The sequence below is a fragment of the Xenopus tropicalis genome, chromosome 8, assembly GCF_000004195.4.
Source record: "Xenopus tropicalis strain Nigerian chromosome 8, UCB_Xtro_10.0, whole genome shotgun sequence".
Classification (NCBI taxonomy): domain Eukaryota; kingdom Metazoa; phylum Chordata; class Amphibia; order Anura; family Pipidae; genus Xenopus; species Xenopus tropicalis.
The window spans coordinates 115,213,652-115,240,710 of NC_030684.2; the positions used below are offsets into that span (position 1 = coordinate 115,213,652).

The window sequence follows — 27,059 nt, forward strand, 5'->3', positions numbered from 1 at the left end:
TTTCACTTCCGGGCTCCTCCTTGCTCTCCCAGTCACAGGTAGGGTGCACACCTGGCTGGCAGGTGAGGAGTTAAAGGAGGAGAGCTGCTGGGAAGGAACACCCACTCCAGTTTCATCTGAAACTTTCCCAGAAGGACACAAAGGGGAAGTCGCCTTACGCTTTTTGGATTAATGTGTTAGGAAGGGAAAGAAAATAATCGACTCTCCCTGATTCTGAGATCTGTTTCATAGCACAGAGGTTGCCTAGCTGCTGCTGATTCAAGGGACAGAGCACCAACCCCAAAGCCAAGGAAAAGCTCCCCCTCCTTCACAGTGTGGCCAATGGACCTATTTCTTTGCATATTCTTGGGATTTATTGGGAAAGTAAAAGATTATCAAGAAGGCGCAAGTATTTTCTGATACAAGGTATATCCAGAAGAAAGACTCCAGCCCCCAGCAGTCTTGCTGATATAACTAGTTCAGAGTGACTAGTTCCCCTTTCCTCTGTGGTTACGTCTTGTCTATAAACCACTTGTGCACGATTGCCTACAACTCAGATTAGAGTGTGAGCTGAGAACTGGGCCCTCTATTCAGCAGAATGGGCTATCTCCAGTCTTTACTGGTGCTTCTCTTTGTAGCCGCAGGATCGGTTTGGTCAGACTCAGACGGAGAGACCTGCCTGGACAAATTTACTAAAGGCTTTCATGACTTTGTGTTGGACCTGGACTATTCTGTGAAAAGTGGGGCGACCTTTCTGTCCTCCCCTCCCTTGCACAGTGGCAGGGACTGTATGACCGCTTGCTGTAGGACCCTAGGGTGTAACCTAGCCCTGGCTCAGGAGACGGACAATGGGGAAGACGTCATCAACTCCTGCTTTCTCATCAACTGTGTCTATGAGCAGGAGTTTGTCTGCAAATTTATCCGGAAGCCTGGCTTCGTCAACTTTATAACCATGGATGTGTATAACAAATATCAAGCGATGATGGAACAGGAAGGGGGTAAATAAAAATCTAGCCTAAGGCCAAACTGCTCTAGGTTTGGCCAAATTATTCTTAAAGGGGCAGTTCCCCTTTAAATGATCTTTATTTGCATGTTTTTGAATGACCTAATCTAATGCACTTTGCAGTTGGTCTTTATTTTATTTATTTTTTTTAAACAACATTTGTTTTAGGGTCAACTAGGGCCATTATAAAATACAAGCTATTGTCTGGTTGCTAGGGTCTGTTTTCCTAGCTACACACATTGACTACAGGTTGCTAACATCAGAAACCGTAGCAATTTAAATGCCAAGCCACAGAACAAAACAAAATGGTAGCTAATGCGATAACAGAAAAATACCACTGCCTTATTCACTGAGGGGTACTGCCCCTTTAGTTAGAGCAAGGCTTATCAGAAATTGTGTATGTGTGTTTGTGTATGCAGCAGGAAATTTACTTTGCAACTTATTTCTACTTTGATGTGTTTAAATTGTGATACCTGATAAGATTCCTTTAGAAAACCTTGGCCTGGCTGCTTTATAGTTATGTAAATCCTCAACACAGATTCTGCTTTGCAGCTATTTGTAAGTAGGGCGTGCTCTGCCTTTAGGGCCCGTGGTCATCTAGCATTTTAAGGTGTTTTCCATTGGTTCTATTTTCCATGGTTAAAACAATGCCTTGTCTTGAGAAATTCCCCTTTATTCTAGCCTCAAAATGCACCTAACCAATGTTTCAGGAGAGACTCATGGGAAAGTCCCCTACTGTTTCTTTTATATGATTCTCACAGGTAGGAATAGGAGGTAGGTAACCTGGGTCTGTGTGATCCAAGGTAGGGTCACTGCCTTTGTCCCTAATTGGGCCCTGTACAGTGTTAATGAAGGTAGAAAGAATGTGTGAAAGCTCATAAAGACATCCCAAATGTAATTAGCATGCAGGCAGTGGGTGTAAAGCTTGACCATACATGCGCAGATTTAAGGTGGCCATACACAGGGCGATTCTAGCTGCCAATATCCGGCCTTTAGACCAATTTGGCAGCTTATCTGCCTGTGTATGGGCACGAAAGACGGGCCTCCTCGACTGACATCTGGCCTAAAAATTGGGCAGATCTTGATTGGGCAGGTTTGATTTTTCTGTCAGATTGGGGACCGCATTGACAGTGCCTATACCTGCTGTTCTAATCCAATCCCCAGGGCCAAGCAACCAAATTAGCCCAATATCTCCCGCCCGTAGGTGGGGATATCGGGAGAAGATCTGCTTGCTTGGCGACCTCGCCAAGCGAGCAGATCTTGCCGTGTATGGCCACCTTTTAAGTCATATAGTGACTGATTTCTATTGGTCAGCTAAAAGGAAGTGAAGAGGAACCATAGCTTTACAACTCCTTGTTAATTTAAGCTGTTCTGATTTTTCTGTGTGGACTACTGTACAGACTACTGTACAGATTGGCCAGTGTGTGGCCACTTTAAGGGAGGTGACAGGCGGGGAGATTAGTTGCCCTGCGACAAATCTTTGTTGCTGCGGGTGACTAATGCGTGTTGCTATGATTTCGGGAAGTCGCCCGTGGTTGCCATGAGAGGAAACTTCAGGGCGACTTCTGGAAATTGCAGCAACGCGTATGCCATCCCACCAGCAATGCCAATGCCGATGGGATGGCATTGCGGGTAGATTAGTCGCCCGCGGCAACGAAGATTTGTCGCGGGGCGACTAATCTCCCCGTCTGTCACCTCGCTAAGGCAATAGCACACACTCGCTGCCATGTTTCCAAACACGCTGGGAATCGCCTTGTATTATGAATAGAGCATACAGTATTAAGTAGTCACCTCTCTTATAGATTAAAAGTCTCCAGCCTTGCTTGAACACATTTGTTAGTGTCCTTTATCAAGGTGTGGGAAATATTTGCATAGATGATTTGCCAGTAGTCGTAACACACCCTTTCTCATGTAAACAGCATGTATTTATAGCTTGACTGTCCTTAGATTCATGCCATACTGGAAAAAAAATCTTTGATAATTTTACTATTACATTTCCCCCAGGCTTTTATGTGTCGTAATTTCTTAAAATAATTGGGCCAGGTTGTTGGTTCCTGCATGCAAAAGCATCACTGTACTTCTGTCTGTACGTAGGCGTGCCTCTGCACCACAGTTAGAAGGTCTTGGTGCTAAATCCCCATTCAGGCAGAACTGAAGCCTATAAAGAATATGACTAGAAATACTGTATTTTATATATTGATTTCCTGTACTGGCCTGATGGTCAGTGGTCCTATAACAGTTATGATTTAAAATGATCTCCATTTTGTGATTTGGTTGGGCCATCTTTTGAGTGCCAGTGGCACAGCACATGCTCAATGTCCTCTGAGCTGCTAATGAGAAGCTAAGCTTAGTGCAGTAGTAAAAATCAATATGTTACCAGAAAGTGACCTTAATAGAAGCTGATGCTACACTGATGATTAATAAATAATTCTGCAACAGAATACACTAGTTTCTAGGCTGCCATGTCCTGTGATAATGAATGAATCACCAATCTGGTATTGTGAATTATTGTGAATTATATGATGTTTGTTTATATATACTGTATATTATGAGTCATTCCCTGAGCTCAAGTAACTGACAGAGCAGAGAGCATATGCTGTGAATCAAGAGAAAAGAAGATGGGGAGCATCTTTGGAATTGACAAATTGATTAAGGTGTGCTACACAATGGACAAACCGGCTAGTTGTAGCCCCAGGTGCAAGCTGAACCCTCAGCCAGGGTAAAACAATATCAAGGATAAAATGAAAAAACAGCAGCTCTCCGGAAATGTTGTAGAAAAAAGTGACTTTACTCAAGTGCACACAGCAACGTTTCGGGCTTAAACCAGCCCTTTATCAAGCCTATCAAGCCTCATTTTATCCGGGAGCATCTTTGGAGGCACAGCTAAAGAGCTGTGCTTGAGCCAGAAAAAGGCAGCCACTTCACTCCTTTAATACCGGCCACATATAAATCCACATCCTGCATGACTAAATAACATTTACTTCAGATGCCTGCACATGGCTGCACATAAATCAGTTCAGTCTGCAGCATGCATTGAAATGAATTGCTAATTAGCCATGGTGAAAGTGGATTCAATATGTGGTCGGTATTAAAGGGGTGAGGTGGCAAACCTAGTCCTGAACATAGCTGGATACTGAACTTTTGGGAGTCACCCTTGTGGTGCTGTGTAAGTGACACCATTATAAGAGATTTTGTTATTTTTTTTAATGCAGGATATCATCTCTGATCTCATAGGGGCCATACTGCTGACACTCGTCTAGCCTTGCCCCGAGTCAGATGGCTTATTTGCCCATGTGCCTCTGGCTTCAGTTATTCTTAATTTCTTTTTGAATAAGTACATTGTTAAATATTTATTTAAAGGGGTTTTTGGTTTTGCAGGACATGAGCTAGGAAATATTTTCTATTGCAACATCGGGAGTTGTATGTATATTTCTATATAGAGGTACTTGTATACGCAGCGCTGCACATCCGAATAAGAACAGAACAAACAGGCAATATGATAATACAAATAAATGCAAAGTATGCTTATATTAAAGATTAGTGCTAAATGTTAAACCAACATGGATGGAGGTCCCTCTGTCCCATAGAGCTTACAATCTCTAAATAGGTTGGGTAACTTACAGACACTAATAGCAGGATATTAAGTGCTGCAATCTACGGTGGTTGACACTGCGCTGCATGCATGTTCGGCTTAGTTGTACATGGTGTTGCTTTGTTGTACAGTAGTCTTGGGTGTCCATGAGAAACATTCACAGGTGCTAAAGAAATGTTCTTCCCTCTATACAAAACTGGTTTGTGTTAAAAAGCAAAAATATACAGTCTGACTTTTGTAAATGGGCATAATAGTACATTAAAGCTGGCCATACACCTTCAGATCCGCTCACTTGGTGATGTCGCCAAGCGAGCGGATCTTCTCCCAATATCCCCCACCTACGGGTGGGCGATATCAGGCGGATCCAGGCTAATTCGGTTGTTTGACCCTGGGGCCAAACGATCAAATTAGAACGACTGGTATAGGCGAAGTGGGATCGGGGACTGCATTCGACTAAATTTTTTAACCTGCCCGATCGATATCTGGCCGATTTCAGACCAGATATTGGTCGGGCAGGCCCGTCGTTAGTGCCCCTACACGGGCTGATTAGCTGCCGAATTGTTCTAAGGGACCGATACACCTTAACTTGTATTATTTTTATCAACTTACATGAAGATTACACCTGTATTTTAGTTCAATGTAACTTTTTATAGTTGACTAGGCCATGCTTAGTGGTACACAGGAAAAGTTGTGGCTGGAGTTGTGGTATCTATTCTGTCATGACCACTACCCAAATATGGCCTGCAAGTTCCTGTGCACTATAATGACTCATAGTGTGGTTGTCTACCCTGTGGGCATGTCAGGCTGTTTTTCACATACTTTTCTTCTTGTGGTAACAGCATGTCTGTACCTGTTACTAATGGTCCCTGACTGAGTCTGTTTGAGCTGCCCTTTGGACAAGGCTTAATCTCTACAACTTTATGTAGTACATGCATCATCCTTTTATTGATGTCACCACCTCACCATCAACACACCATGTAGTATCAGCCAAATGTCATATTTTTCATCAGCTCCAATTGGATTTTCATGTCAAAGGAGACGCCCAGGTGTGCCAACACTTTTGTTGGACCCCATTAGCCTTTATTACCATGGCTATAACAGCCACTATGCTATTTTTTCAGGTATATTCAAGACATTATATACTCTCCTTCTACCCTACCCAACATACAATTAAATTTAATACATGTATGTGTTCATGAGGTGGCCTAGAGTTGCAAAAGGCCTGAAAGTTAGTAATTAGTAAATAAAAAGGAGCACTTTGCTATGAAACTATGGCATCCGTTTACTAAAGTGCGTTAAAATTAGTTACACAATTTATAGATTAAAATAATGCCACATATGTTATCGCCAGTTAACTAAATGGCGACAAATACACAATTGTGATTATTCTTGCGCAAAAATATATGATCGCCAGTAATCGCATTCTGCAGAAAATATGCTACATACTAATTAACGAAAGGTTTACTATTCAGCGAAATGGCCTTAAGGCAAGATTGTCGCCAGAATATTCACAAAAAATTACTTATGTAGTGGCGTTAATTTATTTTTTCACCAGAAAATTCTCAGGGGGACAGGAAATATCACATAACACACTATTTTTTTTTATATGTATGTGATTCTATTGGCGAGGGGTTGGTTTAATTGTGATTGGCTATACTCTGCATTCAGATGATGCAAACAGGTTGATTGGTAAAAATTGTTCATATTTCATTTGTTTAGATTCTATTTGCAAAGTGTAAGTTCACTCAATCAAGTTTATAAAGTTTTTAAGAAGCATTTTTGTTTTTGATTTCTATTTTATTGACAGGGTGTAAAGTTCAATAAAGTTGCTCAAGTTTTGAAGAAGCATATCTGCCCATATATTTGTCATTACAAATTGCCATAATAAACGCCATAAAACAAGACTATTTTCTAGGATGAATAGTCACTAACTTAAACGCCATAAAAGGAGTCTATTTTATAGCAGAAATATTTGCAAACTTAATTTTGTTGCCAAAATTAACACCAACATAAATTGGTACGTTTGCGCAAATAACGCAAATGATCGCAGTGATTTCCACACACATTGCTGTTTAGTAGACTTTGACGCAGCGAATATTCAAGAATATTCTCTGCGATAACATGCGGAAAGTCATAGACAATCTTAATGCACTGAAGATTTTCTGTTTGGCTATAGAGAAAGATGTTTGGCACCCAACCCACCCCCCCCTCCGTGTAGCTGCGGGATCTGCTACCTCTATTACGCAATTGGTTGTATGCCACTTCTTTTCTACAGGCACCCATGCAAGCCAGGGGCAAGTAGAATTGCACAGTGGTCCAACACGGGACCCATAATTGACTGAAAGAGCTGTGTAGGATGTCACAAACTGTTGTGAGTGTCGGCTTCAGGGGTGGACGTTTGTAGATGCTGAGATGCTTTTGAAATGCTGATACAGCTGCCCTACTACCATCTCGAAATCTACTTAGCGTTGGTATTTTCCACTATGTATGATGTCACAGACTATTGTACTTGTGGGTACAATAAGTAATATTGTTAAATGCCCTACAAGCAGCCAAGTTAGTTGGCATCATAATGAATTCTAATTACAGTATGTCTCAATCTCGTGAGGTTGTATGTCTATACAGAAAGCCAGTTCTCAGCGTGACGTGGGAATGGAATGTGTGAGAGATGAACGGATTACTCAAGTAAAAGTGAGTCACGGCAGCAGGTGGCCTTACGCCAATGATGTGTGCCCTGCTTGTGTGCTGGGGATGAGGATGAAAAATCCTTCTGTTCAAATAAAGGGTTGCTATCTGACTCAACCCCAGTAATGTCTTGAAAGGTGTGTTTGTAATCAGAGTGGTATCAGGAACTCATGGTTTCTTCTATGCTTTTTCCACAATGCAGAGTATTTCCTAATCATTTCCTGTTGAGGTGGCCTGGCCCAGGATGTACCATTGACAGAATCTTCTGGGGGCACCTCAAATTGTTAGAACCTGTTGGTACATGATATAGAACAGTTGCATCCTTTGGGCTGCTACCCAATAATTTTAAACTATATCTAGCAGTAAATGTTACCTTGGTCCAGAGGTTTAACCCCCCCCCCCAACATCTGGTTGAACCCTTTTTAGCATATCCAAAACAGTATAATCACTCTAACTGGTCTTCAGGCTGGGCAGGGGGTACTACTATTCCCACAGATGAAAAACTTCTTTCTTAAAGCAGTGGTTCACTTTTACATGAAAGTTTTAGTATGTTTAAAATGTTATTGTTTTACTTTTTATTAATTATCTTCCTTTTCAGGTCCTCTCCAATTTATATTCCAGAGTATCAATGAAACCACCGCTTAGTTGCTAGGAGAAATAAAATCCTAGCTACAAGATAGATGCTGAAATACCAAATTGGTGAGATGCTGAACAAAGAGCTAAATAACTAAAAAACAACAACAAATAGAAAATCAAGACTAACTCAAAGCCTACATCATACTAAAAGTTAAATTAAAGTTAAACTACCCCTTTAATCCTATATACAGCATAAAACTAATTGCCTTGATCTTGTGCTCCCAGTAAGCTTGGTATATAGGAGCCTTGCAGTCTGTACCTGCAGAGGTATTTCATTTGATGTATAAGTATTGCCTTCAGGGTAAGTGACCTGTAACGATTTGTAAACACAAAAAAACAATGATCAGGGCACATTCCCCGGCCCTGGGTCTTATTGTGCCTTTCCCCTTTACGTTCCCTAATCTAAAGGTTAAAAACTGTAAGGCAGACCTGGGACCACATCAGCTTATTTATGTGGTCCTCTGTCCAATGTCTATGCCTGTCAATGTAATTTGATATCGCACACCCAAGGTGGGCATATCGGTGAAAGATTAGCTGGTTTGGAAACCTCGCCAAACAAGCAAATCGTAGCGGCCTTTTGCCGAGCCCTAATGCATAATGCAGCTTTAACTGTAACAGTGTATGTAGCATGTATGTGCGCCTTGGCTTGTTTGTGTGCACTGTGAATCCTATGAACCCAGGAGGGGCCCCATAATTTTTAAAATGGCAATTTTCTATTTAGGATTACCCAGTAGCACAAACTACCAAAAAAGTATATTTTTATGAAAATTGTTTATTTAGATGAATAGGGGTTTTACACATGAGCTTGTTTATGCAATATGCTTTCCATTACCAATTGAGCACTGGTGCATCTGTTGAAGTAGAAGAACCCTGGAGATGCCACCACCTCAGGACTAGGTAGTAGTTTCAGAGTTCCCCCAATGCCCTGTGTCAATAGGTGCAGCACAATTGTGGCAAAAGTATACGCCAAAAACCAGAAATGGCACTAGACAGACTTTGAAGATATTTGGTGGAATGGCACCTGATTTGCAATGAGGTGCACACACAGTGTCTAGGATGTAATTATAGGCCTCTAGTTAGTTTATGTGTTTGATTTAAATTTTGCGTTCTAGACAGTTTAAATATGTCCTGTTTGTTGGCTATTTCTGGACTGAGCATGCTGGGAAGCCTTAGTCTAGCAACAGCCATATAATATCTAGCCTTGCTGTCTTATCCTTTGTATATATTTGCAAACATTCCCCTTATTATGTGTATGTTTTGGAGATCAATGGACATGGACAGATTGTTTAAAAATGTTATACAGGTAGGTCAAAACACAGCATCAAGTAGAAAAATGCCTTGAAATTCCTTGCATAACAAACAAAGTCACTGGGTGTGTCGCCCTCAGTGCTGCCTTGAAGGTAACATTTAGGAAATTTAGTAACAAGTGAGAGATTTGCACCAGGTCATGGCATCCGATTGGATATTTGCTTTCAGACAGCTGACCAGTGAATGCTACCTTTTGATTGGTTATGTGTTACTGGGACAGACATTAGATCTGTGATTACATTAACCCCCCTGCGTTGTGTTCCAGCAATAGGCCCTGTGGGCGTGGGAATGAGTTAGGACTGTACCTGAAGGGCAAATTCTTTACTTGTATTTGCTGCTTTCACATATTTCAAGATACTTCTGAGTGTACCAGAAGCACCTCTGTATTTGTGCACCAGCGACAATCTGGCTAGAGCCCTCTCCCACTTTTGTGAGCTGGCTCTCCATTTAGGTGGGTCCGGCTTTGCCATTTTCGCTGCCACTGCACATTGTTTATGACCGAAAGACATTTCTGGCCTTTGGCATTCGCGTAACATGTGTTACCTGCTCTTTAAGCTTAAGTGTGCTGCTCCTGTTTGACTCAGGGCACTGAGGGAACCCTGGAGCTTCTGTTTGGTCAGGAGGCGGTGGCAGCTCCAGGGTTTCCATGTGTCAATAGGTGCAGCAGTGCCTGATATATAATGGAAGGCAGGAGGGACTGAGTGGCGCGAGCGCAACTGTAAGGAAATACAAAGAGTACATTTTGACACAGGTACCTTTAATGAAACTGTTTGAAGTGCAACTGTGGGGAAAAGTGCAACTTGCCCACTTCACTTGCAGACGTAAATGACCCCTTATAGCTAGCCATGTTTAGCTTAGCAAATCTTATATGCACCTATGCCATATGGTGCTGACCAAGCCTTACGCACCCCTATGAAGCAGTTCTAGTTCAACTACTGCTGCTTCCCCCCAGCAACTAAAGCTGACCTTACATCAGGCCCGGACTGGCAATCTGTAGGTTCTGGCAAATGCCAGAGGGGCTGCTGTAAGATGCCATAGACACTCACTAATTATTGGGCCTGGGGGATACTGATCTCTGCCTCTGTGTACTTGAAATTCCATGGCCTTTTGTGAATCCCAGTCCAGGCCTTCCTTACATGGTAAGAGACACGCAGTTGGTGAAGTTTCCAGCTAGTAGAAATTTGCCTGATTTGTTTACCTTAATGGTGGGCAGAATATGATTGACTGAATTCTGTCTCCCAGGCCAAAAACTGAAGCATATAGGGTGCCTAAGGCATAGCCAACAGAACACTGTACTCTCTCCAACTGATACTAAAATGAACCCCAATCAAATATCCTTGGGGAAGACTTCATTTTGGCTCCGTATACAAGACAAAATCTACAAGCAGGGTTATAAATAAAAGTCCTTCCAACCTTTTCTTTAAAGGGGAAATTAACCCCTTTTTTGACATGAGCTCTTTCAGTTCGGCTTATGTAAAAAAGTTGCATAAGCACTGAACTAAAAGAAATAAATGTATTTTTTTTGCATAGACATACCTGATTCCGGAAAGGAAACCATACATAATTCCAGCTGAATGATCCGATACATTTCCCCTTATGAAAGCTACATTGGGCAGGGGTGTATGAACATTCACACACTATGCACTATGCATTTTTTTTTTCAATGGTCCCTGGGGACAGTCAGGTGCAGTAAGGTATAGGTATGCCTTTTATCAGGGGCTTATGCCTGACTGGCCAAACTTTCCATGTGATAGCAAGCAGCCCAAGTGGTGAAAGTGAAAATATGGTGAACGTCTGGTGTGCCATAGGCCTTAGGGCAGGGGTGGGCAAACTTTTTGGCTCACGGGCCACATTTACTCACCCCCGGGCCGGACCGGGGCAGGGCCAGGCCAGCGTTACGCCCCCTTTGTCTCTTTAATTCCGGCCCGCCAATGACACCAAGTCTCGCGTGATGAGACTTGGCGTCGTCGGCGGGCCGGATTAAAAAGGCCAAGGGGCCGGATGTGGCCCGCGGGCCGTAGTTTGCCCACCCCTGCCTTAGGGGCAGCTTTGGAGTCTCAGGCTATTTAATGTTTAATGTCATTACAATACCACATACAAGGAAGTTGCTGTTGCTTTTAATACTTCTACACACAGTCTCTTTGCTAGTGTTACCGTGCCCCAACGGCTTAGATCAAAGGCCACAAAAGAGACATGTAGCTCTTATTAAATAGAAAGGAGTCCATAAATTTACATTTTAGATTGATGTAAAGTAAAAGGGTGATTTTTAAGCCATATGCCCAGATCGCACCCACTGGAAACTTTATTTTACCACTGTAATTACAAGTTAGAAGTGACTGCTGAATTACATTATAAATGCCTGTTAATAATAATAATAAAATAATATTAATAATAATACATTGTATCCACTACCAGGTGTATATATGTTTCAGTGTTTTAGAAATGCATATAAGTCATAGGGACTTGCCATTCTGGTATAAGATCTTGTGCTTTAGATGAGGCTTCTAGTGTCACTCACTGGAAGGTGGCCATACACGAGCGACATCGCCAAGCGAGCGGATCTTCCCCCGATATCCCCACCTACGGGTGGGCGATATCGGGGAGCATTTAGGTAAAAAAAATAATAATCCGATCGTTTGGCCCTGGGGCCAAACGATCAGATTATGTGGGCGGCAATGGGGCAGTCGGATCGGGGACCGCATCAACGAGCCGATGCGGTCCCCGATCCGACCGGATTTTCTAATCTGGCCGATCGAGATCTGGCCAATTTCAGGCCAGATAACGGTCGGCCAGGCCGCTCTGCTCTCCCCATACACGGCCGATTAGCTGCCGAATCGGTCCAAGGGACCGATATCGGCAGCTATAGTCGGCCCGTGTATGGGGACCTGAAGATGTGTAGGAGGTTATATAAAGAGAAAATGAAAATCTTGTTAACCAGAATCCTTGGGACCTGGGGATTTCCGTAATCTGGATCTCCCTATCTTAAGTCTACGGAAAAACCATTTAAACCTTAATTAAACCCAGTAAGATTGTTTTGCTTTCAATAATGATTATCATTACTTGGGATCAAGTACAAGGTACTGTTTTATTACTACAGAGAAAAAGGAAATCATTTAAAAAAATTAGAATTATTTGATTATAATGGAGTCTATGGGAGACGGCCTTCCTGTAATTTGAGGCTTTTTGGATAACAGGTCCCATACGTGCATTAATCTTTGATTTATATATTAAGTCAGATACAAAGGGAAAATGTACTTGGACTTTTGAAATTAAAACATTTATAGAAAATGTGTATTTTAGGAAATAACCCAAAGAGTATTCTTGGCACTTTCTGTTGCAATGGGAAGTGAGCCACGGAGATCCTCATTAATTTTTTTTCTGCAGTTACTTGAAGTCCTGAAGATAAAGCAAAGTGTGAACATACAGTAAATGGGACTGGAATGTATTGTAAATTTGCATTACCCTTGGCTCCCTAGTGTACAGCTCTGTGGGGTAGGTTGGGGGTATAATAATAACTCCCTTGTGTTCCTTTTGTTTTGCTTTTAGATGAAGATCATCCTCCTATTGCCAGGGCAGGCCCTGATGTTAGAACCCAACCTTTACAGACAGTCATCTTGACTGGCATTGAAAGCTTGGATAGGGAGGGGATAGTCAGCTATGAATGGAGCCTTCTTCATGGAGACCCATCTGTGGTTTATGAGGTAAGTTTGCAAAACTGATTTAAAGGACTAGTAATATTAAAAACAAGTTATTTGCTTCACATGCTATTTTTTTTTTGTGCATTTACAAATCAGTTATTTGAAGGCACAGTTTTTCTGATAGTGTGTGTCAGCTATTGCACTGCTGTATTCAGCCATCTTAATTTCTCACACAGTTTATTGGGTTTAATAGAGCCAGAGCCTCTGGGAAGGGACTGTGGCTGTGCAATAGCAGGTATAGTAGGGAGAGATGGTGCCTATAGTAGCAGTGGGGGGATAATAGCCTCTGGGAAGGGACTGTGGCTGTGCAATAGCAGGTATAGTAGGGAGAGATGGTGCCTATAGTAGCAGTGGGGGGATAATAGCCTCTGGGAAGGGACTGGGGCTGTGGGATAGCAGGTATAGTAGGGAGAGATGGTGCCTATAGTAGCAGTGGGGGGATAATAGCCTCTGGGAAGGGACTGTGGCTGTGGGATAGCAGGTATAGTATGGAGAGATGGTGCCTATAGTAGCAGTGGGGGGATAATAGCCTCTGGGAAGGGACTGTGGCTGTGGGATAGCAGGTATAGTAGGGAGAGATGGTGCCTATAGTAGCAGTGGGATAATAGCCTCTGGGAAGGGACTGTGGCTGTGGGATAGCAGGTATAGTAGGGAGAGATGGTGCCTATAGTAGCAGTGGGGGGATAATAGCCTCTGGGAAGGGACTGTGGCTGTGGGATAGCAGGTATAGTAGGGAGAGATGGTGCCTATAGTAGCAGTGGGATAATAGCCTCTGGGAAGGGACTGGGGCTGTGGGATAGCAGGTATAGTAGGGAGAGATGGTGCCTATAGTAGCAGTGGGATAATAGCCTCTGGGAAGGGACTGGGGCTGTGGGATAGCAGGTATAGTAGGGAGAGATGGTGCCTATAGTAGCAGTGGGATAATAGCCTCTGGGAAGGGTAAAATTTAATTAACCCATTGCAAGCAATCAATTCCTTCATGGCTTAGAGTAATGTTAACACCTCAGCTTTTCCCCTTAGCACAATAATTGTGTTCCAAACATATAAAAATGTTAGAAATGATAATTATTCATGCGAGCACTTACCAGTCACCGCTCTGTATGTGCTGCACGTACTGCCGAGATCCAGATAGCTTATCACTCTACTAATCAGAAAAAATGTACGGAGCAACCAAATGGATGCTCTGTACATTTTTTCTGATATAAAAATGTTTTCAGAATCACCCTACTGTAGGTCTTCCTACAGTATCCAGAACAGCAAGTTGTCTTTTACTCCAAATCTCACACTAATTGACCTTTAGCCTGAGCCCCCCATTAATCCATTCACCCTCAAACACCCCCCCCCACACACACACACACACTTGAGCAGCCTCTGTTCTATGGGAATTTATTAATGCAATCCGCATTACTTTTTTTTTTTTTTTTAAAGGTTTATTTTTCTTTTATTGATAGTGAAATAAAATGTTAACATAAACAAACAGGTTACATATGTGAATATGAGTGGTTGGTACATGGTTACTTTACGCAATACAAGTTAGTTATACAGATTTATTATCATGAATACAGTTTTGTTGCATAGTGTTGATGCGGACACGGTTCTTTTAAGGGGTGAGGGACCCATTTGATTCACACCACGTGGCCCAGATCTTTTCAAATTTTCCGTGTGCCCCCCTGGTCTCATAGGTAAGTTTTATAAGGGGTAGGGCGGCGTTGACGAGTTGTTGCCAGAGTTCGAGCGTAGGTACACTGTTGCCCATCCATCTCATTATAATTGCTTTTTTGGCGTAGAATGTAAGGGATCTAAATCTTATTCTGGCTGCATTGGTGGGGAGCATATCCTCCACCGTGCCTAGGAGACAGGTTGTGGGATTAATGACATTGGGTAGCGCTAGCACTGTTGAGATAGTGTCCATCACAGCAGTCCAGAACTGCGCTATGGGGGGGGCAGCTCCAAATTAGGTGAATAAAGTCTGCTCGGGGGGATTTGCACCTGGGGCAGCAGTCGTCAGGCGCTTTGCCGAACCGGTGGAGTTTTGTGGGTGTAATATATAGTTGGTGCAGGACTTTGTATTGGATCAACCTGTCCCGTATGGAGATAAGGAATTCATAACAGGTTTCTGTTGTTTCCTCCCAGTGCTCTAGTGTTAAGCTGGGAATAGCGGTGGTCCACAGGTTGTATGTACGTTCGAAGGGTTTGACATTAGTTGCCAGAAGGTGGGTATATATTCTAGATAGGAGCTTTTTGGTTTGGGGTTGGTATAGTGTTGCTTCTAGGTCCAGTGAGACCAGGGTTGGGGTTAGGGTTTGGAACTGCGCCTGAAAGGCGTGCCTGAGCTGTAAGTATCTAAATAGATGTAGGTGCACTTGGGGTGCTTTCCTTCGCAGTTCTTGGTGTGAAGGGAATTGTGCACCTTGGACTAAGTCGCCTAAATCCGCATTACTTTTACTGCAGGTGATACCAGCGACAGAATCAGATGTGCCACATTCTATAGAGGTCACAAACCTGCATGCTGGACAGTATATATTCCAGTTGGTCGTCACAGACACCGCAGAGCAGCAGAACTCGGCCACTGTCACCATCACAGTCCTGTCGACGGCAGAGACAGAGGGTGAGTGTGATACTGCTATTCTGCACCCATTCAGGGAGGGGAAAATGTATCCTGCTAACTGGAGATAGCAGGATGTATGTATAGATACAGAGAATGGGGTGAGGTTGGGTCACATGACAATTTAAAAGAATACATTGGGTATGGAGGAAAGATGGTGAGACACAGTCCAATTTGGTGCAAGGAACTAATGGTATCTCAAACCATAGTGTGGCTGTTCTTGCAGTTGGCAGCTTTTATTGACCTGTGTATGGCCACCTTTAGGTGCAATTTCTTGGTTTATTTTTGTTATAACAACCAAATGCTTCTTGATGGAGGACATTTCTCTATTGAGGTTTAGATTTTCTCTTATGTTTCCCTCAGTAACTGATCCCTTTTGTCCTTAGCATGTGTTATATTTTTTTTCAGAGCACTGCTTTGCTCCACACAAAGTGGGCCGATGTCGGGGCTCCTTCACTCGCTGGTATTTTAACCCAGAGACAAACGACTGCTTGGAGTTTACATATGGAGGTTGCAAACCAAACAAGAATAACTACCTCAGGATAGAGGATTGTCGGCAAACCTGCCGGAATAATTCGGCTGAGCATACAGCAACAGGAGGTATAATGGAAGGGTCGGTTATAATAAGCTAATAAAGAATAAGCAGTAAGACCCCAGAGCCCTCTTGATGAAACATTAACACCCCCATTAACACCCCCAGCACACACCCTTGTACATAGTCTGTCAGTGAACTGAAAGAGAACTGGTATTTACAAGGTAAATCTCATAAAACTGCTTTTCCAATGTACCATTTTGCCCCTGTCAAATCACTTACAGTTGCATCATACTGGTGGGGTTTGGGAGGCATTAAAATAATTTGGATTCTGTATGTCCTACATGACAATCCGATACTGTGAGTAGAAGAACTTAATTCTTGCTTTAATTTCTTTATACAGATCATTCTGGCAAGTCTAGCAGGAGACTACATCCAGGTACTGGTTCTGCACTGTCAATGAACATTTAGAAATATAGTGTGTGTGTGTGTGTTTTTTTTAATTTTTTTATTTGCATCCTTTCAAAGTGGGCTTTATCAGCGCTGTCCAACTGGAGGCCCTCGGGCCAGATGTAGTTGTACAAGAGAATTGCATGTCCTGCAGCATGCCCAAGATCTCCATAGACTTCTTTGTGTGGCATAATTTTTTTATACTAATATGTGTGAAATTGTGAATAATTGGCACTTGGCTTGGGAAAACCTTTGGGCAGCACTTCTAGATCACGGATCACTTCTGGATCTTGGCCCATTGCCATAGCTGTGGCTAATAGCTACTGTATGTGCCAGCCACACATTATGGTGCAGGAATGGGTTTGGATATTTTAGAATTAAAGATCTTAAACCTATGTGTTTGGGGTGTAACTCGGTAAAACAGGGATGCAGTTTTGCCTGTGCTAATGTAACATTTGTATTTCATCTCATTACAGTGTGTGATGGGCACTGCTCCCCCAATCAGTTCCAGTGTGCCCAAGGCTGCTGCATTGATGCCGGTTTGGAATGTGATGAGCACCAAGACTGCCCAGATAATTCAGATGAGCTGTTCTGTGAAAACTGTAAGTGCACAGCGACTCTGGCACTCACAAGGGAAAATGGCTGAATAAAGAGTATGAAAGACACACATTTCCTGTACTACAACTTGTTCCAAGCTAGAAATAGTACTTTTCTGTTTTGGGTGGAAGTGATTGGTATTATTTATATAGGAGACAGACATTACCATGAGAGTTGTTTATTGCCTTCAGTCTTGGGCAACTAGGTCACCTAGTGTTGCCCATCAAGTTTCTCAAATACTGTTTCCCCCCATTGGCAGAAGCCCATTAACCTGGAATAAAATATCTCAACATTTCTATGGGGTAAACAATGTGCTACCCACTCCTGAGACCAAATCCATAAAGAATACTGTAGACATACAAAATCATTGATATTGATTTTCATATAATCACCCCTCCACTGACACTCCATGCCTTCTTGTATATTATTACACTTAGGGGGCATATACTATTGCTCGATTATTTATTTTTTTGAAAACCAGTTTTTTGTCACTGGAAGAAACTTGATTTTGTAACAATTTATTCTGTGACAAAAAAAACAAAATACGCAATCTAAAACCTGTTGAGATCATATAGAAGTCAGTGGCAGATGTTCATTTTACAACTGGAAGATCTTTCTTTGCTTCATGGGTTTTAGAGGTTTTTTTGACACTGGCTTTTGTGTGAAAATATGAAAGAGTTGCAGTTTTTGTGCGACAAATTGAAAACATGGTTCTTGTGTTTTTCTGTGCCTTTTTTTTTTTCTTCGTTGAAAAGGGGGTGGGGGGGGTGGGTGTCTGTCATGTTTCTTGGAGCTATTTATTCAAATGCTATAGTATATCCAATATTGAAAAATTAGATTTTTAGATTATCAGTTGCAGGTTTAGCCTGCTGTGCTCTCAAAACACGATTTCTGAATAGATTTGGACTATTTTCCACCCAACAAACATGATGTATGAGATAAACAAGCCTCAACTGTAAAGCAATTAGGGAGCCTTAAAGGGTAACTAAACCCTGCACACAGATGGTGGCAAGAATGTGGTTTTATAAACATGTCACCTACATTTTCTACAGATTATATCATACATTCATAGTGTTTTGCACTGGTTTATGGTTATGGTCTGGTTTATTGATCAGTTTTTTTTTAATTTTGTTCCAACCAGATGATAAAGGTTTTAAGAAGCTGCAAACCTTTGAAATTCCTAATAGTAAAGGTAGGTGCTAATGACTTTTTATGCAAGAAAGTATTTGTTTCATGCATAACCACCCTATTCTGATCGTAGTTTGTGTATGGCATTTATGCATTAAAATACGGCTAGAACTAGGGATGCACCAAATCCACTAATTTGGGACCCAAAAATATTTGGCCAAATACTGAACTGAATTTGAATCCTAATCTGTATATACAAATAAGGCCACTGAAGGGCCAAAGAAACAGCCAGGCACGTGGATTTGGCTGAATCATGCCGAAAATGGCTGACGAGTTCTAGACTTGATTGCCCCCCCTGGTGTCACATGACCATGGTGCACCTTTGATTATATTGTAATGCACTGGCACAATTTGGCTTTGCATAATTGCTGAATGGCCAGCTGGCTCCATCTGTTATGTATCTTTCTATACTCAAAGCAAATCTATGTAAGGTTTTTTCCTTTCCATTTTCAGCCCGCTGTGTAGACTTGCCAGATACAGGTCCCTGCCGGGCCTCTTTCTCTCGCTTCTACTATGATCCTAACATTCGGAAATGCTTGCGGTTTACCTATGGTGGCTGTGCTGGGAATGACAACAACTTTCACAGAGAATCGGACTGTATGCGGTACTGCGAAGGTGTTTCTGGTAAGTCTTACAATAATCACTATTTTAATTGGTGTAAGTACTTAATGAGCTCACCTGAACTTCATTGACTAATCCTGGTGGTTGGGTACCTTCCTGTGTACAGTGCTGGGGGTCTTGGAATAATGTGGCATAGGCACCCATATAAATACCTATACTAACAATAAATGAATGTGGGAGTGGTGGCTGGTTTTACTACTTTTTAAAAATCAACACAACTGAATGCAGATCCCTTAGGCTCATGGTACATGCAGCTTGTAGCAGGGGACACACCTGGATCTGGCACAGCTGAATGTCACTGGTAGGGGTCATTTATCAACACTGGGCAAAGTGTAACACATGATAACCAATATAATTGTTGCATTCATTGTTTTTACCTTCAGCTGGCAGAAAAAAAGACAATCACTGAATGGCTATGGCCCAGTGTTGATGAATGAGCCCCACTGACTATAATGAAAATCTGCCTCACACCACTAGTACAGGTGGATTTACAGGCCAGACTCTGCCTGTACAAGTTGTGCCAGGAAAATTTCTATTACGGTTGATGACAGATGGCTCTGCCAGGGCCTGGCATAGGAAGCTGCATATGAAACTATCTGATTTATATTCAGAGGGAATCTATACACTTCTGATATATAACATTTGGTTATGATAGTCTGTCCATATTTTGTTCCTAGGCAACATTTTTTTCTAGTTAAAGGGGTTCTAAACCCCCCAAAAATTATGCATACCTACCCAGGGTTTCTCTGAGCACTTTTATACAATCATGTTTCTATTTTTGATGATTTTTGGGAGATGTGTATTTTTTAACTAATAACAGGCTTTTGGCTCAACTAAGAATCAGCAACCTTAGGGTTAACTGAATCTCGGAGGAGCATAAAAGTATATAGACAGGGTTGCTGACTCTATGGGTCAGGACTGGGGTACCAGGGGCCCACCAGGTACCCAAGTCAAGGGCCCATCACCTGGATGCCGCTGCATTTAAATCTCCTACCCTTGCTTGCAAGTGTCAGGATTGGGGCCACTGGGATTTTTCCATGTACCAGCCCGGTGGGTCAGTCCGACCCTGCTTCAAATAGAGTTGTTAAGCTAAAGTCTACAACTGTGAATATCTAAGAAACCACTAAATATAGAAAATTACAGTACACAGGGTGCTCACCTTCCACACACTTTTTTTTAGATAATACACCAGAAATGGAAACTTTAAACTTAAATATTCGAAAACATGGTTTAAAATAAAAAATAGCAAGCAACTAAAAAAAAATGTTTCTGCATGTTTGGAAGGTGAATAAGCCCTTTAATATAATGTGCTCGGAGAAGCACCCTTAGTAAGTGTACAGCAATTCATTTTCAGTTTAGACCCCTTTTAAAGGAAAAGTAAACCTTTAAAATGAACTAATGTAAAATTGCTCAGGGCACTCTTCTAAGCACTTTTGCAATTTACATTATTTTTTTCAAAGTCATTAAACAGTTTCTATGAAGAGTGTAGTTGCAGTTGGGCCAGATACTGAGTCCAAGGCCCAGGTCCATCACTTGGACCGATGTCAAGCTCTGATAAAATTGTTTGTTAAAGGTAATAGTTTTCTTCCATTTCCAGTCCTGTCTCACTCCAGTGAAGTCAGACCACTCCCCATTCATTAGGCCACATGTGAGGCTATCAAACATGATTTATTATATCTTTTTGCATCTAGAGCGAGATATTATTGGGAGAAGATTAGGAGACACTGAAGCCCAAAAGGAAGGCTCAGGTGAGCTCATTTTACTTTCATATTACTTAAAAAATTAAAATGTAAGGAGATCTAATGCTTTTCAGTTGGTCTTCATTTTTTCTTATAGTTTTTGAATTATTTGCTTTTTTTCTTCTGCCTCTTTCCAGCTTTCAAATGGGGGTGACTGACCCCAGCAGCCAAAAACTATTGCTCTGTGAGGCTACAATTTTATTGATGTTTTTACTTTTTATAGCTTATATTTCTATTTAGGCCCTCCTCTATTTATATCGTCTCTCTTTCAAACCACTGCCTGGTTGCTATGGTAAATTGGAATTGAGCAACCAGATAGCTGTTGAAATTACAACTGGAGAGCTGCTCAACAAAAAGCTAAATAATTCATAAACTGCAAATGATGAATAAAGACTAATTGCAAATTATCTCAAAACAGCACTTTTACATCATGCTAAAATGTAAGTCAAGGACATGGTGCCTTTGGGCTGCCCATGGAGTACAAAGCTAAAGCTGCAATTGATTCATATTGAAGCAATGGAAATTTTTTGTGCCTGTAAAATGTTTAAAGAAAATGTTTACAGTAATAAAAAATACTGTTGTTCATAGTGGCAGTAAGTATGGCAATGTGCATCAGGGGGCAATAAGTATGGTGATGTGCACCAGGGGGCGATAAGTACAGTGATGTGCACCAGGGGGCGATAAGTACAGTGATGTGCACCAGGGGGCGATAAGTACAGTGATGTGCACCAGGGGGCGATAAGTACAGCGATGTGCACCACGGGCGATAAGTACAGTGATGTGCACCAGGGGGCGATAAGTACAGTGATATGCACCAGGGGGCAATAAGTACAGCGATGTGCACCAGGGGGCGATAAGTACAGCGATGTGCACCAGGGGGCGATAAGTACAGCGATGTGCACCAGGGGGCGATAAGTACAGTGATGTGCACCAGGGGGCGATAAGTACAGCGATGTGCACCAGGGGGCGATAAGTACAGCGATGTGCACCAGGGGGCGATAAGTACAGCGATGTGCACCAGGGGCGATAAGTACAGTGATGTGCACCAGGGGGCGATAAGTACAGTGATGTGCACCAGGGGGCAATAAGTACAGCGATGTGCACCAGGGGGCAATAAGTACAGCGATGTGCACCAGGGGGCGATAAGTACAGCGATGTGCACCAGGGGGCGATAAGTACAGTGATGTGCACCAGGGGGCAATAAGTACAGCGATGTGCACCAGGGGGCGATAAGTACAGCGATGTGCACCAGGGGGCGATAAGTACAGCGATGTGCACCAGGGGGCGATAAGTACAGTGATGTGCACCAGGGGGCGATAAGTACAGTGATGTGCACCAGGGGCGATAAGTACAGCGATGTGCACCAGGGGGCGATAAGTACAGCGATGTGCACCAGGGAGCGATAAGTACAGCGATGTGCACCAGGGGGCGATAAGTACAGTGATGTGCACCAGGGGGCGATAAGTACAGCGATGTGCACCAGGGGGCGATAAGTACAGCGATGTGCACCAGGGGGCGATAAGTACAGTGATGTGCACCAGGGGGCGATAAGTACAGTGATGTGCACCAGGGGGCGATAAGTACAGCGATGTGCACCAGGGAGCGATAAGTACAGCGATGTGCACCAGGGGGCGATAAGTACAGTGATGTGCACCAGGGGGCGATAAGTACAGTGATGTGCACCAGGGGGCGATAAGTACAGCGATGTGCACCAGGGGGCGATAAGTACAGTGATGTGCACCAGGGGGCGATAAGTACAGCGATGTGCACCAGGGGGCGATAAGTACAGCGATGTGCACCAGGGGGCGATAAGTACAGTGATGTGGACCAGGGGGCGATAAGTACAGCGATGTGCACCAGGGGGCGATAAGTACAGCGATGTGCACCAGGGGGCGATAAGTACAGTGATGTGCACCAGGGGGCGATAAGTACAGCGATGTGCACCAGGGAGCGATAAGTACAGCGATGTGCACCAGGGGGCGATAAGTACAGTGATGTGCACCAGGGGGCGATAAGTACAGCGATGTGCACCAGGGGGCGATAAGTACAGCGATGTGCACCAGGGGGCGATAAGTACAGTGATGTGCTTTCATCAGGGACATAAAATAGGCTCTTCAAATAAAATAATTCCCCTTCTGGGTACTACTAATGCAAATGGCCCTGTGCTGTTCTTCTGCAAAAAATAAATTCAATATGCACCCGCCCCATGGTGTTGGGCAGGCCCAGACTGGCAATCTGCGGGTTCTGGCAAATGCCAGAGAGCTGCTATAAGATGCCATAGTCACTCGCTATTTATTGGGCGGGGGGGGGGGTGTAATTCAAATACCAGAGTCTATTTTGAATACCAGTTCAGGCCTGATGTAGGGCACCCATTCACAGATCTAATCATGGGCTACCTCCTGGACTTGGAGGAGGACCATACTAGAGAATGCCAGAAGGTAAGTTATGGTTACCCTGGGGGCCCTGTGATATGTGATATAGAGCTGCTGGCCTTTTGGAGTAGTGCAGCAGCCAATAAGAGTAATTAAGACAATTTTTATTTGGGGCATCAGAATTACAGAATAGTTGTTCCAGAACAAATCTCTTTATTTTCTAATGAAATCCTTTGTGCATGGTGCAGGCTCCGCAGAAGTGGCAGCTGCAGTGTTTCTGGGGATCTGCATCCTGGTGGTTTTGGCTGTTATCGGTTACTGCGTCATCAAGAGGAGGAAGAGCAGTCGTAGGCGCCAACCAGTTGCCAACACCAACACTCTTGCCACCACTGAAGATACAGAGCATTTGGTGTATAACCGGACCACCAAGCCGGTGTGACCCAGTGTGAACCCTCCCATGTGAAATGAATTCTGTCATATCACAAAGACCACAGACTCATTTTTGGGATATTTCCCCTTTTAGGCTTACTGGTACCAGGTAACTGGGTCAACTTTAACAGGCAAGGAGTTAAAAGAAGATTCTATAGGGGTTTAACTTTCAATGGACAGACATCCTTAAAGGTTCTTTAAGTGGGATACAATATCTTACTGTTTTTTTCCTGAATATTTGTAGATGTGTTGCATTGTAATATTGTTTTTTTTTTTTTAAGTACACTCCGTAGATGCTGAATACCGGTCCTGAGCAGGAATCTGGATGCTTTTTTATAAATGTTTTATTATGAATTAAATCACTGTAAAAATACAGAGGACAGATGTATTTATACAGTCAAGGTCCTGGCCCACCCAGCCTACTTGCTAGTAGTTACATTTTTTTTTACTTGCATTCTGTTGAAAGACATGGTTTTATTTGTCCTTTAATATATTTCACTTACTGCAAAATTAGTTTTAGTTTCAGCCCATCCCCCCAGGTTTTTAATGAGTTTGCAGCAGAGCCATCTCTAATAGGCTACAGAGTGAAAGACATTGGCCACTGTAGTTCCAGTCACAGGGAAAAAATGCATAGGGGTTAGGAAAACCCCATAACTACATGAACATGGATTTATACCTTTTAGAGATTATAGTTTTTATTGTTTAATATTTGCTTTATACAGAAATCTACACTCTTAATAAGAAAAAATGAATTCTTCACTTACACTTAAATGAACAGCAGAGTATGAGGGTATAATTTGCTATTTAAACAAAACACCCTTCTTTGCATTGGGGTTCCTCAGGGGCGGTTCCCTATAAGGGCAGGATGTGGGCAGAGCAGGAACAGGTTAGGGGCAGGGCCCAAAGAAGAATGAATCTGTCCCTGGAAGTCCTATATTGTTTCCCTTTGTATAGAATGGGACGTAAATTATTGTGTGTCCCTTTTCTGTGTATTTGTATTTATAAATAAGGGTAGGGACTGTCATATAGTTCTGTAGGCAGATCAGAATCGTAGTATGTATCTGATTTTGTTTTATCCAGAGGAGCGAAAGCTGTTTGGCGATTGTTGTTCAGCTTTGAGTTTACTTTTAGTATGATGTTGAGAGTAATATTCTGAGACAATTTGCAATTGGTCTTCTTTTTTTATTTGTAGTTTTTTAATGATTTCAATCATTAAATCATTCAATCAGCTCCAGTTTGGAGTTATAATGGCTATCTGGTTGCTAGGGTCCAAATTACCATAGCAACCTGGGAGTGGTTTGAATGAGAGACTGATACATGAATCAGAGAGGGACTGAATAGAAAAAAAAAGTTATAAAACGTAACAATAAAATTGAAGCCTCACAAAGCAATAGTTTTTTGGCTGCCGGGGTAAGTGACCCCCATTTGAAACCTGCAAAGAGTTAGAAGAAGGTGGCAAATAATTGAAGAACTATAAGAAATAAATGGTAAAGACCAACTGAAAAGTTGCTTAGAATTGGTCATTCTATAACATACTAAAAATTAACGTAAAGGTGAAGCACCCCTATAACCACTGTTTCAAGAACATCTAGGGCAGCAAAAACATATTCACCTCCAAATCTCACCCCTATTAATCTTCAAGTTGGGTGTTACTATGACAGTGCATAGCTTTCTACCCAAATCTCATTCTGACTGGCCTACAGGCTAAATCCACTGCTCCAGGGCCCCCAGGGGAGTCAGCCCCACAGTTTGGGCACTAGTGCAGTTGAGTCAAAGAACATATCGGCTCCCACACGTAGGTACAAATACACAGAGGAGGAATATTTTCTGCACACAATGTGTTGCCTACTAGCTTTGTTCTCTAGGGGAGCATATGACTGCTCTTACCAATATTTATGAATATACATGTATAATATGCAGAGGAGGGATTTTTACTTTACAAAAGAAGCCATGCCCTAATGTGTTTTGTTATAGGGAATCTATTCACTTCAGGGTATATGTTCCAAAGGGTGTGTGTTCCATTTAATACTGTTCTACAGTGAAGGCATTGTACATTCAGTAAGTGACCTGGTGTTAGTTACCAAGGCCTATGGAATTGTATAGTATGTGAGCTTATAATATATATTTGTTTTATATTCACCTCCCCCCCTTTTTTTTTTCGCGGTGCCACCACATCCGACACAAATACATGGAATGCAATCTGGTTTTACAATGTTTGTTGCATTGCGTTGGTTGGTGGCAGCACAAAGTGTATATCTGTAAATGACTCCGAAGGTAAGAAGAGTACCATGCATTTCCGCTTATTTTCTATTGAGATTATTGTTTCTTTTAAAGATAAATAAAATGTGTCTGTGAAAAACCAACTTATACATATATATTATTTACGTTGATATGCTATCCAGCTGCTGAACACAGCTGAGTGCTACCACTCCATAGGCCACAATGATAATGAGCTGCGCAAATCATTGGGAACGCATTCTGAAGAACTGAGACCGGTATCAGCATTGAGAAATGTGCCCATTCATTAAACTATCTGATAGTATTGAAATTTTTTAAAAATAGCAAAAGACACCCCCCCAAACTGCTACAAATCCTCTTGGATTCCCCCAGTTTGACCTATATTAAGGGGAACACTTACTAAAATCCATTTTTCTGGGCTTAAATTGCGATGTGGTAAAAATTAGTAGTAACCACAATAATTTCTGAAGTTCTAAAATGTCACAAAAATGCTTTTATCGTTCGTACGAATTGTGCTCTGAAAGTAACGAAATTTTCGTGCCGAAAAGTTTGTTAAGCCATGAAAACTTTTCTGGCTTTGATACCTTCCATACTGTTTCACCCTAGGCATTTTCCTCTTCTCCCTACCCCTAGTTCCAGCCCTGTCAGAAGTGGTCCCCATTAGGATAACTGCAATAGCGCTCCATAAAACCAAAATAGGTACTACAATGGAACCCCGCCTTTTACATAGAAAGAAATGTAGTTACATTCCAAACTGGAGAGCTGTAGAACACAAAGCATAATCATTTCAATTAAAGCATAAAAAAACAATCAAAGACAACTCCAACTTATCTGAGAGATCTTTTTTGTGCTAAACAAAACAATAAAAGACAACTCCAACTTATCTGAGAGTTTTTTTTTTGTGCTAAAAAAACTTGAATATAAATGATGGTTATACTTGAATGTCTGGTATTTATAAAGTGCAAAAAACCTTGGGCACCCCTTAACAGAATACGGGTAGGGATATGCAGCTTAATGTATTTTGTGGAAGAAGTCTCTTCCTCTCTATAATAAGTCTAAAAGGAAGTGGGAACAGAAGAGTTCCTGAATCAGAACCAGATAATAAAACCCGAGTGGGGAGATATGACTAGATTTCCTCTTCCACTGCGTGTCTACCTGAGGTGCAAGTGTTACTAGCTCATATATTGTTGTGCAAGAATACAATTTTTAGTGGGAACATTTGCATTTTTTTGCTATTTATTATATGTCAAAACTGCAACAAATCTGAAAGTAAAAATATGCCATGTAGAAGTCAATGGCAGCTGTCCTTTTTCCATTGCGCACTTTTTTTTTTTATGCTTTGATTTGTGCAACAAAACTATAAAAATGTGTGTTTTTCACTGTTTTA

At 42.1% G+C, this 27,059-nt stretch overlaps 1 protein-coding gene across 2 annotated transcripts; it reads left to right on the forward strand.

Moving 5' to 3' along the window:
* spint1 (serine peptidase inhibitor, Kunitz type 1) lies at window positions 1-25,797 on the forward strand. 2 transcript variants are annotated; one of them, XM_002939545.5, is made up of 10 exons: window positions 1-977; window positions 12,750-12,904; window positions 15,353-15,509; window positions 15,915-16,106; window positions 16,442-16,477; window positions 16,965-17,090; window positions 18,227-18,277; window positions 18,727-18,897; window positions 20,586-20,642; window positions 23,254-25,797. In XM_002939545.5, exons 1-10 carry the CDS (start codon window positions 578-580, stop codon window positions 23,442-23,444), a joined length of 1,536 nt encoding a protein of 511 aa, XP_002939591.2. In that variant the 5' UTR covers window positions 1-577; the 3' UTR covers window positions 23,445-25,797. The 2 variants fall into 2 exon arrangements, with proteins under 2 accessions (XP_002939591.2, XP_004917365.2); XM_004917308.4 differs by lacking the exon at window positions 20,586-20,642.
* Window positions 25,798-27,059: the final 1,262 nt, after the last annotated feature.